Genomic DNA, 16,075 nt, shown 5'->3' on the forward strand with positions numbered 1-16,075 from the left:
CAATGGGTCAAGGATCAGGTCACATTTTAATGGGTAATAAGCGGATCGGGTCAATAATAGGTCAGGCCATTAACTGGCCAAATAATTATAAGAATTGGTTGCGAAAAAAATTTTAACGCTTTTTTTTAATATTTTTATATGATATTATTATATACATGGTTGGGTCGACCCAAAGGGCCTTAAAGTAAAAAAAAAATATATTATATGAACTTTTAAAAAATCGGTCAACGTGAGTCAGGTTTAAACGAGCTCTATTTTTGACTTGACCCGCCCATCCATTTAAAATTTGACCCAAACCGGCCCATTAAACACCTCTATTTTTGACCAATCAAAAAGCTAAAAGTCAAAAACAGCTGAAAACTAACCCAAAAACCATTTATCAAACATCCTCATTATAATCTACTTATTTTAAAGCTATGCTAAATATATGTTGACCCATTACAGAGAATTTGGACTAATTTAAAGGGTCTCAACTAAAAATGATGATGTAGTTGATGAAAATAAAAAAAATGGGTCAAAATGGTCTGATTTAGATACATTCGGATTCAACCTAATTTTGTCGGTATTTTCATGTCACAGGTCTAAATCAAGATTTAAGTTAGGTCAAAATTTTACAAGTCTAATTCCAATTATCTAATTCTAACATAAGTTTAGTGAAATTCTTGTGAGGGACGGTCTCTTTGAGAGACCATTTTTAATTGAACCGACCAATTACATATTTTTTTAAATGATGTAAATAGACATTAAAAATGATTTAAGTGGACATTTAAATCTTTGAGAGACCATTTTTAATTGAACCGACCAATTACATATTTTTTTAAATGATGTAAATAGACATTAAAAATGATTTAAGTGGACATTTAAAATATTAAAAGTAGACATTAAAAATAATATAAATAGACTTTAAAAATATGATAAGTAGACATTAATCTTTGAAAACATTGATCAGCTAAAGTAGGATTCATTTCGTCTCAAGTCTCAACAACCAAATTGGGCTCAAGCCAACTCTTTGAATTAGTAACGACGTTCTTCTCAAAAAGGGGGAAAATATCTATCGCACTTGAATCGACGCAGACCCTGGATTGATTTGAGTTGAGTGTAGATCAAACCTAATCAATTCATCCTCTCAAGCTAATTTCTAAGCCCCTCCTCAAAATCTCGAAAAACCTTGAAAATATGCCAACTTTGACGAAACTTGTCAGTATGCAAGAAGCTTCCGAGCACAATTCCAAGGATGACTGCTGGGTTGTCATCGATGGCAAGGTATCTTTCACATCTTTTTAGGGTTTTCGATTTTGTTCTATGAATTTGATGTTATCTTGATATTTGTGCTGAATTCAAAGGACATGATTTATGGGTTCCTCATTGTTTTCTTGTTTTCCCTCATTTTATTTGTAGAAATTGGATTTTTGGTATTGAGTGGATACTTGTAGGAAGGTTTTAAAAAATTTTGTTTACTTGCTGCATACTAGATTTGTACTTCACTTTTCTCTTAAATTTGATTTTGTTATCATCATTTCCTGTTATGTACTCCGAGTTTGAATATCAATGGATTGCACTGCTATTAAACATCAATGGATGTTTTTAGGGATTGTTACTGAGTTGTGAGCTTAACCTGTTTCTGCTAGAATGCTAGTTGCTATGCCTATTTTCCTGCTTGTGTGTGTGTTTAAGAATCTCTATTGCCGCCCATAGTATCGACCAGTCGAGCAGGCACTTTATGGATTGTTTTACTTCTTTGATCTGTCTCTGTAGAGTGTAGTGCCTATGTGTATATGAATGCTTTATGTGAGATATGGTGAGCTGATGTTGCTTTGTGAATTTAGTATAAACGTCATCTTGTACGATCTGGGCTGCTCTAAATACCGGGAATTACTCTCTAATTCTCATTATCACTTTAATTACTAGAATTTTCATGTAATCCCTATCTCCAATGACGCGTTATTCAGAAAATGCCGCCATTAAACCACTAGGATCTCACTCTTCTCGTAACTACTGTAATAAACACATCCACAATGATCTACTACTGAAACTTTATTCTGACGAGGTGAGAGAAATGATGAAAACCTAGAGAATTGTTGGTTTTGTAAAAGGGAAATCTTAGTGACACAAATTCTAACCTAATTGTGCGATGATGGTTGAAGTAACGCGCAATGGTGGCGGTTTGGTGGAAGCGATGGTTTGTTGAAATCGATTTAGCCTTAAGTTTAGAGCTTAGAATGGTGTCCTTGATGCCGAAGGTGGTAGAGAAATGATCGTTGGAGAAAGCAAGATGAACTAAAGCATTGAATTTGTAATTTTGATTTGATTGATGCCAAAGAGTGTATTATGAAAAATGATCGAAAAACAAAGTATTTACCTTTCTATTTTTATGCTAAACAAGTGTTAATAATAACTCCTATCATCACCCTTTCCTTTTCTCAAGGGTTTCCATCCCATTACATTTACAATATCCATACCAAATGAACCCTAAAGATGGATAACTTTGATCTATTTGAAAAAAGAATTGTTTCATGTTATGTTCGTTTTCATCCTTGTGTCTTTCTTTGCATTCAAGAGTAGGCTATGAAATATGCAAGAGGAAGAGAGAATTAATTAATTTTGTATGTAGGGCAATCAAACCCCTATCTAGTAGGCTAACTCAGGATTCTCATGTGTCTATTTAGTATTAGATTTTTGTATGAATCTAATTCTTCCTCTTTTAGGATGATAGAGTTTGTATATAGCCAAAATATGTTTTTATATATATTAAATGATGTATAAACTTGAAACTGCCCTTTGTGGATTAATCAATTCACATTGCAAACCCAAGATTTATGTCAATTCAAATATTCTTCAAGGACATAGTAAGCCGAAGTATAAACATTTACACTTTGTTTGCATAGAAGGAATTGAAAGGAAAGAAAAGGCATATATTTGAAGGGATACAATTTCTTTTGTTTGGATAACAAATTTAGATGGGAGAAATTTTGAAGGAAGAGATTTGAAGAGATTACTTCTCTTAATTTTGTTTATGACAAAATCTCCATAAGTGTAAAGATTTGAATGGAAAATAGTTTTTCTCTTCCTCTCCCTTCCTTTTCCTCATAAACAAACAAGAAAAAATTTTCTTATGATTCTCCCCCCTTCCGTTCCCTTCCCCTTCTCTTCTTTTCTTTCCGTCCAAATTTTATATCCAAACATAGTGTTACTAATATTGATTGTAAGCCATATAAAAAAAAAAGAAAAAAAAATCATTTGTGACTTGTGAGCTCATGTCAACTTCATTTGAGCTGACAAAATGCTCTTAAAATGCTCATTCTTCCATTACGTTGTGGCTTGTTTGTGTTAATGCTTAGTAATCTTACTTTGTTGAATGATATTTCGAATATTCTGATGTGCATTGTTTGCATATTGTATGCCAGCAGATTTTCAGGACTTGATTTCTGATTTCCCTAATCGGGTTCTGCTTTTCACCATTTATTTCATTATATTTGGAAATCACAATTAGTTACAATTAAGTACTTGGATTATGGAACTCCGTAAATGGTTTTCGTTTTCAGGTTTATGATGTGACATCTTACTTGGATGAACACCCTGGTGGAGACGATGTACTTCTCACTGCAACTGGTATGCCAATTATCTTTGTTTATATATGGGCCTAGTTTTAGTCATTGCAATGAAATCTGCACAATTAGTAAAAATTTCCGCTAGGAGTGTTCAAAACAGACTCAATGACCCGATATTCACCCGACCTTGTAACCGAGCCATATTTGACCCGACTTAATAATGGATTTACAACTATGTAAAAACCAATGTGGACACAACTCGATTTTGAACCGACTCGAAATCAATCAGATGACCCGAATGAACACTTCTTTTTCTGCAGCTTTATAGCTCCAAAAAGAGTTGCAAAACCTTTTTCATTGAAAAATATATATGAAAGTACTTGCAATTCCAAATCTACTGAAATAGTTTCATGTTTGTTGCGACAATGAAGGTAAAGACGCGAAAGAAGAATTTGAAGATGTCGGACATAGCCAAGATGCAAGGGACATGTTGAAGAATTATTTTGTTGGGGAGATAGACCCATCTGCTGCTACTATACCAGAAACTAAGCAAGAAGAAAGAGCGAACACCATCCAAAAGATTAAGGACTTAACTCGACAGTACTGGGCCGTTCCTGTTGCTGTCGTTGGAATCTCCGTTGTACTTAGCTTCATTTACTTACGCAGGAAGTGAGGAACATGTAGAAGAACCAACTCGCATGTAGAGAAGCGTCTACTCAATATGAGTTTCACAACCATTGAATGAGGAGAACGAGCTTATCAGTTTTGACAGAATTTTCAAGTTGTCTTTCAGTATCTTTTCATTCTTGTAAATCCTGCTACACTTGTGGTAGCAGGGTCATTGGCGAATGCTAGACATTATTTTTTTTAGCATCAAGGTTATCTCTTACGTTATTGACTCTTACAATTTCCACACTACCGAAAACTCCAGCAGTGACAGAAGCAACCGTAGCAGGATCCCTATCAGTTGGTACAGGACGATTGCCGATCTCACCCAAAAACTTCTTTCTTGAATGTCTAATTAGTAAGGGACAGTGAGACACAGCCAAGCAGGAATGCATGATAATTCTGCATCTAGAACCCTGGAGCTCGATTCTGGAGCCACTTTCTTACAAACATCATTGTATGTTACGTTCTCGACATTTTGCATTGAAGTTGGATTTCCGAGTTGCCATTGGTCGTGTTGATTGTGCTTTAATGTCGATTATATCATCCCCATCTGCGATGATCTGATGAATCTGAGTAACCGTTCTATCAACCTGTAGAAACCTCCCTCCATCCTTAAAAGGTTTTATGAGACCAATCCCATAAGTGATTCCCCAATGGCAAAATTCCTTAACATTTTGTACTTCCCATAAGCTTTGAACTTTTTCATATGGTGGACTAAATGTTAAGATTTTTGTTAAATTAAATACTCATTTCGTACATAATTTTGAATAATGTGTGCAATAAGGGTGATGGCTACATTTGTTTATGAAAAAAAACTCTTTACGATAAATTTAAAAGCTTAGACCACCGCGCGGGTAAAAAATCGTTTGTTCACCACATGAAAAAACCAAAAACTCAGTGTTATCGTGTGAAATTTCTCGGACAATTTTCACAAGAAAAACAATCAACAAATTCATGCAACAAATTCATGCAAAAAAGTGAAACTAGTCATTTGTCAATTGCAAAATGTACTACCAATATTGACAAAAGAACACAACGACCCTATACTAAGACTATGAGTAATGAGTATTCACAATCAGAAAACAATTTCATAGCCTTCGATTATTAATCTGGAATCTAGAACACCCTCCTCAAGGTTAGACGCAGCTTGTTTATCAAAAAACCACACCAATTTTCCTTGTGTGGGTTGTATCATCCTTGCAGGCGAGGCGTTGGGTCCCACATTAGGTTCCTTGATGGCGTGGCGTACAGCCTCGGTTCTATCACTCCCTGTTGCGACCACGACCACATTAGATGCCGAGTTGATAACAGGCAACGTAAAGATTATCCTCTTTAGTGGAGGCTCGGGATAGTCATTGAAGTAGGCAATCCAATCTTTCACACCCAACGCGGAGTGATTAGGGAACAGAGAAGCTACACGTCCGTCAGATCCCATTTCGAGAAGGATGAGATCGAACTTGGGGTAGTCATTGTTCGAACACATCTTTACCAGTCCGCTAACTACAAGCTCAAGGATCCATGATTCATTCTTGCTTACAATCTCTTTTGCAGAGAAGGAAGTACAAAAAGGGTGTGCATTTTCCAAGTCCACCTGAAATTTTAGGGAGCCATATATTTTTATACTAAAAGAATGAATTCTAGTTCGAAACTGCAGTATAAGCACCGAAAAGAAGATTACAAGTCTTGAACAACTTACGACAAAATTCTAATAAAATAAAGTTACTAAAATGAACTTGCAATTACACTATCACTAAAATGAAGATTGTTTTGACAATACTCTTTTAGGAAACATGATAACAAACAAAGGTACTATCTAGTTTCCTAAAAGCGTTATTCTGCCTACTTGGTGCTTAGGTTTAAATTTGGAATACACTTTTGTAATGTAACGGTTTGCATCTAAATATAAGCACAATATATCTAGACAGTGTGCAGAACAAGAGATTGTATTGAGCAATTTAAGAAACTTAAGTGATTAATCATCATCATCATCATCATCATCCTACCCAGTGTATCCCGCTCATAGAAAACTAAGGACAGGATCTGGGGAGGAAAAAATGGCGGCAACTCATACTCATAAAGGAGAGCGCGGCCAAAAGAGTATCCCAACTCGAGAAAGATCAAGAGAAGTTTATGCACAAGAAAGATAAAAAAAATGCATATAGATAAAATAAATAAGTAAAAATAATTAAAAAAATAAAAATAAAAACAATTAAAAAAAATAAAACTTAAGTGATTCTTTCACTCAAATAACTTGCAGAGAAAATATGGAGAGAAACTATAGAGAAAGGAAACACAAAATCAGAAAAAACACTTAAAATTGTGCCCAACCATCGGGTAAATAACACTTTTTAGTGAAAATCAAAATACAAAAAAAATTTAGCTTGCTTAAGAGTTCAAGCATACATATTAAAGAAAGTTGACGTAATTCACAAGAATAACTCCAAAAAACAATTTCAAAGAGGGGCATGATCAAGATGGAATGACTACAAATCAAAGAAAAATAAAACAACCAAAAAGAATTTTGTAAGATATTAAAAACCAACAAGATGTATTTAAAAACATTGTAAAGGTGCTTCAAAGCAGGATAAATCATTCCAATTAACACCCCAACATTATAACCCTGAAACGTCTCGTTTAATTTTATTTTCAAAGCGAAAAATAAAAAGGGTCCCTAAAAATTTAACCAAATAAATAATATAATACTCTTTCTATTTTGTATATTGATATTTTAACTATTTTTTTTTAAAAAAACCCTAATAACTCATAGTACTAGCCAAATAACCCTAAATTTAGTTCAAGCTAATATCAATCTTGTATATGAAAATTTATCTTTTGGCCCTAAAAAATTTAAGACCCTGGGTAATAGACCCCTTTGCCCATACAAATCGACGGCCATGATATAACCCACCCTAATGTCATGAAATGGCTCCCACGTAAGTCGGGTTTGGGATCGAATTTATGCAACCTTACCCTTGTTAATGTTAAGTGATAACAAAGAGGTTGAATCTGATTGACTCAGCAAATATCAGTTAATGCTAACAAGGAAAACACAATGTCGAGATACATACCTTGCGATACAAATCTTTCATTACATGAAAAAAATTGCTTTCAGGAATTGGACTAGATACCAATTGCTCATCAGTCCAAAAAACATGCCATTTTTTCCAATCAATCAGTTGGTCGTAAGGGCTTTGTGTAAGTTTTCTATTTAACAAAAGAATAATTAGCGAATTACAGCTTTAAAGTTTACCACTTTTGCGAATTACAATCTCAATGTTTATTTTTTGCGAATTACAATCACCAAAGTATCAAAGTTTATATATTTAGGCCAAAACACAGAAACTCTGACCACTTAACTTAAAATTCCGACCACCAAAATGGTTGGAATTCTATGTTTAGGCCTGAATCTGTAAGCTTTAATACTTTGGTGGCTATAATTCGCAAAAAATAAACATTGAGACTGTAATTCGCAAAAATGCTAAACTTAAGGCTGTAATTAGCAAATTATTCTTAACAAAATGAATTTAAGTTAAGATGCAAATTATAAAACAAAACGTATCAATCAACAATGTAAAAGAGGAACGTATCCGTACCCCAATATGCTAAGGTAACAACCACGGGAAAAAACAATGTTGAAGACACCCCGCTCATTTACTGCTGCTTGTGATAATTCACATATATAATCCGCCAAGTCATTGTTAAGAGAATCTAAACTTCCATGAATCCTTAACTCCCCTCTATTCGTTTGAATTCGAGGGAACGCCATCTTTGCCTTTGAATTTCGATCAACGACTTCTGTTTGAATAAAATTCTTACATTTTAGTCGTAATATATATATATATATATATATATATATATATATATATATATATATAATATGATAGAATAGATACTATCGTAAAATAAGTTATATATTTATATACAATTCATAGTGTAAGCGTATATAACATATATTGGGGTTTTGTATACAACTTTTAGCTTGAACTTTTGGTTGAGTTGGTTTCTTGATATGGCATCAGAGCTTATAGTCAATCAAAAATTAAATAATATGTTCGAAAAGAATAGCATTCATACTCTAATTGATTACTCTACATGCGAAATTGATGGGGTTCGCATGTGAAGGTTGAGATGATTTTCGTTCCTTGACATATAGATACTCATAACAATAATATTTATAGAGGAGGGCGAATGCTAAGATCGGATCGAAAGGCTGTGAACAATAGGAGTTACCTTTTGTGAAAATATCAACATACAAATAAGAAGAGGAAACATAAGGAAATTGAATATACTCAAACAATGACAAATTACAAAATAACAATTAGTTGTGACTTGTGAATAATACAAAGAAAAATTTGTAAAAAAATAAACCGACCTTGATCGATCGATCCACTGAAAAAAAAAACCCAACTATTGTTTTTAAATGAATCCACTTGTTCGATATAATTGCTGAAAACAACCTCAATAAATCGATTTATTTATAACAAATATATATCTTATAGATAGATTTATTTAAAAACAAATAATACTCATAGGTGAATTTATTTTATTATTAGCAATTTACCTGATGAAAACCAGAAAACAACAATCTAAAAGAAGATCCCAAAACTTGATACAACATATATGAAAATTATTCTGAAGATAAATTAAATCACAAAAGGAAATACAATGATCCTAGAATGATGATGAAGAAAAAAAGAACTCATTTCCAAAAATAGTAAGTATAGTCAGTTGTCCAAGTAGAAATCATTTCATTTTAACAACCCATAATCCAATTAATCATCATATGAACTACAAATGTTCAAGAAATCTATTAACTGAAACACATTTTGAAGATCCATTTCATTAATTATCTGAACAAAGATAGAGGATGATGATTTTCTTACAATAAAGAGGGAGAAACAGAGAAATTACCCTTTAAAGAAGAAAGTAGATTAAACTTAAACGATTGCTAGAAAAAAAGGAAGAAATGGCGGCTTCTGTCTTTGTTCACAAATCACAACACTTTGCTTCTTGACTCATGCGATGTTCTTGCCATTATTATTACACAAAATGTTTGTAGACACTTTAAATTGACCAAATACAAAATTTTTAAAAAAAAAAAAAAAAAAGGTGCTGAATAAAGTGTAAACAAATGAAAGATGGTTTCGCATTACAAAAAAAAATGTTAAATGGATGGGTTTAGGATTCTTTGGCATTATACAAAAACTTCTAACGAGATGAGGAGAATTTTTATTTACAAAATAAATATTTTTATAGTCGAGTCTAAGGTTAAGGTTTATTCATTGATACGAACAAGAGAAAAAAATGTATTAGAATTTTATTCCATGTTACTAACAATAAATAAAGAAAGACAATGTTATTATTTTAAAGAGACAAAAAAATAATTGGGTGTAACCAAGATTAGTTTTTTGTTTTCTTTTAAAAATTATGACATTTTATTTTTTTTATTTGTTGTTAGTTATAGCAAATAAACTCTTACCTTAACCTCGAACTCAAAAACGTTTATTTTGAGAATTAAAATTTCCAAAAGGTTTTTTTTTAAAGCTCATTTTATTTTTAAATTTTCTCCATTTACGGGTGTCTCGTAATATTTTGAAGCAATTGGCCAATCCTAAACCCATCCATTTAACAATTTGAAGCAAAATTATCATAAAATAATACTCAAATCAGCAATCTTAAATCGGAGTAATACTCAATGCAGTGGCAAAATATATAAAATTCCAATACAAAACTTAATATACAAAATTATCATAAAAATATATCAAAAATTATCGCGTTTTTTAGCCTACAAAGTCACATGCAAGCATCGGAGGGCATCCACAACCGCCACTAAATGCAGCAAATGACTTGATGATCAAAAAAGGGTGAAAAGACAAAGGAAAGTTTACATAACTATGCTGCTTTTATAGGAGAATAACAGATATCATTAGCAGTAACACTTGTTTCATCTACACCGTTTACGAAAAGTGCATCAACGATACAATACCGGGGTGAGAAAATATTGCCAAAAGGCGAATATAACACCTATTTATAAGCTTTACCGGTTAGTGTTCGATGTATAGTCTTGCTTTCTTCAGCATTGAAAACGAAAGCCTCAATCTCCAATCTTTTCTTTTACGACTCATTGGCCTTCCTTTGCTAGCGGGATCCCTATTTGCTTTAACGTCAGCCAGTTTCCAGTCACAGTGTTCTGATTCTGCATCCAATGAATCCAGCAAGAAAATCCCACATTTCGTTTCGAATTTGGCTTCAGTATCTGATTCAACATACGTTACTTGCATAGGGAAGTCTTTGAATCTCTGCAGGTCATCTGGTACGCTTACTATACGATTTGCACCCGGAGATGATACCTGCGATCGTTAGATAGAACTTGTATTAAACAGCAAGTTTTTTCGAGTATAAATGTGAAGGTCTATTTTTGGAAAAGGTTTTAATGAAGCAAATAACGCAAGTTTATGTTGGAAAAATAACCCACATGTAATCCCTTATCGAAAAATTAGAGAGAGGCTGACTAAATATATAAGCTTGATGGCCTACTCCTATCACCAGTTGACTTTAGGATTGAACCTCATCGGGTCTGTGTGCAATTAACTCTCCTCCTATGCGGGTCTTGTTGTGTACAAGCCCGATGACAAATTTATCAGCGCAAGTAATTAAGGAAAAAAATTCAAGTCGAAATTTTCTTTGGACTTCCACACGTGCATGCCGTGGGGAGAAGGGGGATTGATTATTAGGGTAAGCAGAGGAGTGTTCTCTAATCTATTGGACAGGAGTGATCACCTCAAGACCAAGATCATCCGGAATTTCTCCCTTTGATCCTTGTTCATCCAAAACTTTCTTGTATTCTCGACTATAGCTTTCGAGTAACTCCAAGCTTGGGCAGCCATGCCTAATAAATGACATAAGAATTTAGCAAGTGGCAAAAGTAAATAATCCAATTTGACAAAGATGATGTAGCAACGACATTGTATAGTGTTTGACAAAGATGCATATAAACATGATTGTATATTGGTTCCCGAACTATGTATCAACAATCAAGAAGCTAGAATTTATGTCATTGAGTATCTAGAGATTATACACTCATGAACTTATTTTGACTTTCATTACTGCATCATCATCATACCCAATATTCCCATTCAAAAGCAGGGTCAGGGTGAAGAAAGGTGACGGGCAATCCATACCCGTACTCCCTTCACAGAGAGGACTAGAGGAATATGGTCAATTTTACCCCAAACAGAAAGAGCTCAACATAAACAGAAAGAGCTCAACATAAAGAGAATATGAGTGATCCACCGATTATATGTCAGCTATTTAAATTGCATTTATACCCTACTTGGTACATATTGTGTGCAACTTATGTCATTTATCTCGTAGTTATAACGTTTTCAGAGTAGTGTGCTATCTATAAAACTTGTGCCACAATAGCCCGGAAAATAACTGGACATAAATGTGAGGTTCATGAAGGACACTCTGCAAATGTGAAGAGATTTAACCAAGTAGATAAATGAGGAGAAAATTAGGGAAAACAGGCTGACGAGTAAGGCTCAAGGCCCCGGTCGGGTCAATCATGCCAAGGAGTATAAGACTCATAGGTCGCAACTCACAAAACATATGTACACATGTCAACAAGCTTCCTTTCAGTTGCGAACCATAAAAGGTTTTGAAAGGAAAATCTGCATGAACTGTCGAGGTAAAAATCTGAAGTTTCAAGGACAGCCAACAAACATCCTTCATGCGATCCTACGAATATGCTAAAATCATACTCAAGCTGCTATTTCAGCTAGCATTAGAGTACTTCTTAATTTAATGAAAAAATGGAACCAATTGCACAAACAAAATAAATTTTACATTAGCGAAGACATAGTTACAAGAGGCTTGGACAAAAAGTCATACTGCAGTCTACAGAGAGAAAAAACATACTCATGGGAGAGTTGATCAAGTCTGACATAAATATAGCCTCGAGGAGTGGTCTTGAAAGCATATAACTTTATTTCATCGCCAAATTGTAGTAAAACTTCACGTGCTATAGATAATACTTTTTCACCCCAAGCAACATTTTGAAGCACAATTCCGCCTCCTGCCCCTCCGTCGCCAATCTAAATAATCATAATATACCAACATTAGGAATTCAGGTCTATTAAAATGGCACGAAAATATTCCATATGCTCTTTTAACTAATCAGAAAAACAAAATTTAAAAAGACAAAAAATTTTAGGTAACCTCAAAATCCAAATTAAAGTTGAGTACCTCAGGTTCACCGTCATCCTCTTCCTCCCATTCAAAAGTTGGGTCATTCTCTATCTCGTCTGCAAGAGATTGGGCATCTATAAGAACTAAATCATAAAATGTTGATGGAAATCGAGACACATTTAAGAATTTCTAGAAACAAAACCATCTAAACATTTGAATACATCATGAACAACCACCTCAGTTCAGAATTTCTTTTCGTCAAACCCAATATACTCTCCGCTTTCAAACCCATTATTAGCTTCTGTAATAATGCACGAGTAAGAGTAAGGGGTAATTCAAGAATGACAGAAATTGTGAAAGGTGATCAACAGCTAAAGTGGTGTGGACCACTTCAAATCTTAAAATCTAGCAAGCTTTCTTGTGCCACATTCTTCATTTATTGATGCTAATGCGAAGGGTACAAAGTCGGTGCAAATTGTGCCACCACTTATTTACATTGAAGTTGATCATTACCCACCTTGAGGACAAGGTGGATCTTTGGGCAGCCGGTAATGTAATGACTCAACATACCAGCTCAGCAAGAGAACTAATGGCTTGTTATGAATTGATTGTGTGGAAGTAGTTTGTTAGGAGGTCATTAAAGGGAATCTTGTAACAGATTTACCATCAAGTTGTTAGACTTGGTAGCTATATATAGATATGATGAAATAATGAATGGCCATGCTTACGAATGATATGCATTAGAGTTCTTCTTTTGGAGTCTTGCAGTTGCTCAATATATGCTCTCTATCTTTCTTGGCTTTCTTGCATAATTTCCCTTTCTTTATTCTTTATTACTGACTTTCTGCATTAGTCTACTATTTTCCTTCTTACGTTCTATATTGTTGCACTAGATCTCTAATATATTACACATTTCCAACGACTATAAAATCTCATTCAATCACCCGATTAACACCCCAATAAACTTAAGATTAAAAGTCATCATCAAAAAAAGGCTCCACCCATGTAACCTCAATAAAGCTCACATATATCAGAAATATCAATGAGAATAAGGAATCAAAAACCCTAATCATGAAGGAATTAGTTTGATCGTGCAAAATCCCAACATGCAGCACAGACTCACAACACAACATGGCACTGGAGTCAGGACTCAACAACTCGAACTCAAAATTGTCAAAGATGGAGGCACATGCATGAATTTTAAACAAATATAAAAAAAACTACACAACGAAATCCAATACAACAGATAACTAGCAACTAATGTAAAAAGAAAGTCAATTTATAATGGACTATAAAGAACTCAATCTTTGATTGGACTGTACTTAGTGTTGTAATGGTAACTCATAGTCAAGCCTCAAGGATGGTAGATGGTGTACTTTGAGTTGTGTATAGAGTGGGAGAACGGGCATGGTGAAGCTTGGAGTCGTAGGCTTTGTTTGCAGCATCGAGAGCTGATGTACTGCTGCAGCAAGAGCCCCATTGGCCTATTGCTTAACAGCTTCTTCGAGCTTCTGTTTTGTGTGCTCTGTCGACCGCACCTTTTGGCTTATTCAAGCACACATGCTCTTAAAACCCTTCTACCCCAACAATATATACCCTAATGTCTTGTACCTACCCACATTAAAAGGCTTCTATGAATGTTTTAGAGCCAAAATCAAACTAGGGTTTAGGGTTTTGTTAGAGGATTGATTATCATTGAAATCATAGTGTTGGATTAAAGTTTGTAATCAATAACATTAAAGGAAACATCAATAATTAAGTCTTCAATCGTTTAGGTAGGTTTTATAGTCTGAGAAATATTGTATCTAGCATTTCCTACCTCCCAAATCTTGTGTTTCTTCTTGTTTCTATCAATTTCTCTTATCCTTGTTCTTCATAACCTTGACTTTGAGCATTTGCTCAAACAATTATAACAAAAGAAATACTCCTAGATAATAATCAAAAAAAGCTAATGGGTACTCAAAAAATCAACAAAATTAACTAAACCCAGAAGAGCCATAAACATACAAAAGCAACAAACACCATAACCATTAAAAAAAAAGCATAAGTGAAGAATAATTGCTTACATTCATCAGAGTCCTCAGAATATTTAGAAGTGCTAAAACAACAAAGAGATTGAGCATAAAAGGGCGAGAAATTTAGTTGGGGGGACAGAAAGGGTAATTTGTGAGGAAGGATGGAGGGTTTAAGGAAAAGGTTTATGAGATTAACAGGTTTGTAATGGAACAAAGGTTTAGGAGAAGAAGATGAGGAAGGCAGTAAAGATGAAGATCTCCTCAGGAGAGTTTGAAGGTTCCTAATTGTTTGCGATTTCATTTCAGAGTTCAGACCGACCAACGACTCACACACCAAAGCGGTGCCGATGAAGATCTCCGTACCGTATTCACTATTCACTTTTGTTGGGTGGGGCACAACCACGGTGGTTCAAAAATAACTTGATAATCTAATATTTATTCGGCTTTATAATTGAATTTGGTTTGACCCGACATAGAATCATTTGACCCGACATAGAATCAAGATTCGACTTTAAACTGAACTTTAGCATATTGCTCAAAATAAATCCAATGATCCGAATAAACACCGCTGAGTACAAGTACAATAATTAATATAAATTTTATACCATATTCACTTGACGTGTCTTATACCATATGTTTTATTTTCGTAATATCCTATTTTATAATAATTAATATAATTTTTAGATATATGTAATATAAAATTTGATTTATAAATAGGAAAAATTACCTAGAATAATCTAATATATTCATGATTTTCTTACAACAATTTCACATATTGATTAACTATGAATAATCCCAACTTTGAGGGGTATTTTCCAAGAGTAAACTCTGTAATCGGATACTTGCTATAACAAGTTTTATTTAAAAAAAAATAAATTAAAATAATATGTCGAAAAAAATGTTAAAAACATGTTTAGAAAAAGTTGTGATTTTTTTATTATTTAGAATTTTTTAAGTAAATTTTCTAAATTTTTCTCTAATTTTAAATTAAGTTTATCCAAGTTTACTTTAGACAAATGCCTCTAAAATTGGGATCATTCATGGTTAATCAATAGGTGAGATTATTGTAGAAAAATCATAAAAATGTTGTATTATTCTAGTTATTTTTTCCTTATGATTTTTAAATATATTAGTTTATAAATTAATGGCATGATGGATTATTGGACATAAACTCTTTTAGCTTTATCTACACCATATAGTGTATAGTTATATTATAAAATTAAAAACACAATTAATTTGTAAAGAATGACAATTATATAAGGTGCATAATCGCATATAAACATGAATATTAAAGGGATATAAAGAGGTATGAGGGGAGTATAACCATTTTCGAAAGGATTTAACTTCCGTATAATCTTAAATTCACACCAAACTTTACTCTATTGGCATCACCAATACCTTCTTTAGCATACGATTATGAACGACGCCATAAGGCCATTGAAGAATAGCAAAGGTGTGTTTTGCTTTCTCTTTGAATCGTTGCTTTGAGTTGTTAAATGTATTCATTTCTAACTCAACTGTTATGTCAAGCTTAAATTGAGGGATACAGCGACATTAATCGTTTTTGAGTCTTGATGATGGCAAGATTATCAACAGTCAAAACCATTTTTGTAACCCTTATTCCAATATGCCAAAATTTGTAATCGTTCTTTC

The 16,075-nt window shown here is 33.6% G+C and overlaps 3 protein-coding genes across 3 annotated transcripts; 1 reads left to right on the forward strand and 2 right to left on the reverse strand.

Annotated features, from left to right (window-relative positions):
- Positions 1-969: 969 nt before the first annotated feature.
- LOC130821400 (cytochrome b5) lies at positions 970-4,722 on the forward strand. Its single transcript, XM_057687151.1, has 3 exons — positions 970-1,263; positions 3,543-3,609; positions 3,980-4,722. The coding sequence occupies exons 1-3, from the start codon at positions 1,177-1,179 to the stop codon at positions 4,219-4,221; spliced, it is 396 nt and encodes a 131-aa protein (XP_057543134.1). The 5' UTR covers positions 970-1,176; the 3' UTR covers positions 4,222-4,722.
- Positions 4,723-5,124: 402 nt separating this feature from the next.
- Positions 5,125-9,257, reverse strand: LOC130821399 (probable 6-phosphogluconolactonase 1). The gene is made up of 4 exons (XM_057687149.1): positions 9,129-9,257; positions 7,811-8,012; positions 7,286-7,421; positions 5,125-5,808 (listed from the first exon to the last, which is right to left on the reverse strand). Exons 2-4 carry the CDS (start codon positions 7,981-7,983, stop codon positions 5,293-5,295), a joined length of 825 nt encoding a protein of 274 aa, XP_057543132.1. The 5' UTR covers positions 7,984-8,012; positions 9,129-9,257; the 3' UTR covers positions 5,125-5,292.
- Positions 9,258-9,892: 635 nt separating this feature from the next.
- LOC130821401 (uncharacterized) lies at positions 9,893-14,833 on the reverse strand. Its single transcript, XM_057687152.1, has 5 exons — positions 14,474-14,833; positions 12,465-12,523; positions 12,138-12,313; positions 10,998-11,106; positions 9,893-10,567 (listed from the first exon to the last, which is right to left on the reverse strand). The coding sequence occupies exons 1-5, from the start codon at positions 14,721-14,723 to the stop codon at positions 10,262-10,264; spliced, it is 900 nt and encodes a 299-aa protein (XP_057543135.1). The 5' UTR covers positions 14,724-14,833; the 3' UTR covers positions 9,893-10,261.
- Between the last annotated feature and the right edge of the window lie 1,242 nt (positions 14,834-16,075).

Source organism: Amaranthus tricolor, chromosome 8 (assembly GCF_026212465.1).
Source record: "Amaranthus tricolor cultivar Red isolate AtriRed21 chromosome 8, ASM2621246v1, whole genome shotgun sequence".
Classification (NCBI taxonomy): domain Eukaryota; kingdom Viridiplantae; phylum Streptophyta; class Magnoliopsida; order Caryophyllales; family Amaranthaceae; genus Amaranthus; species Amaranthus tricolor.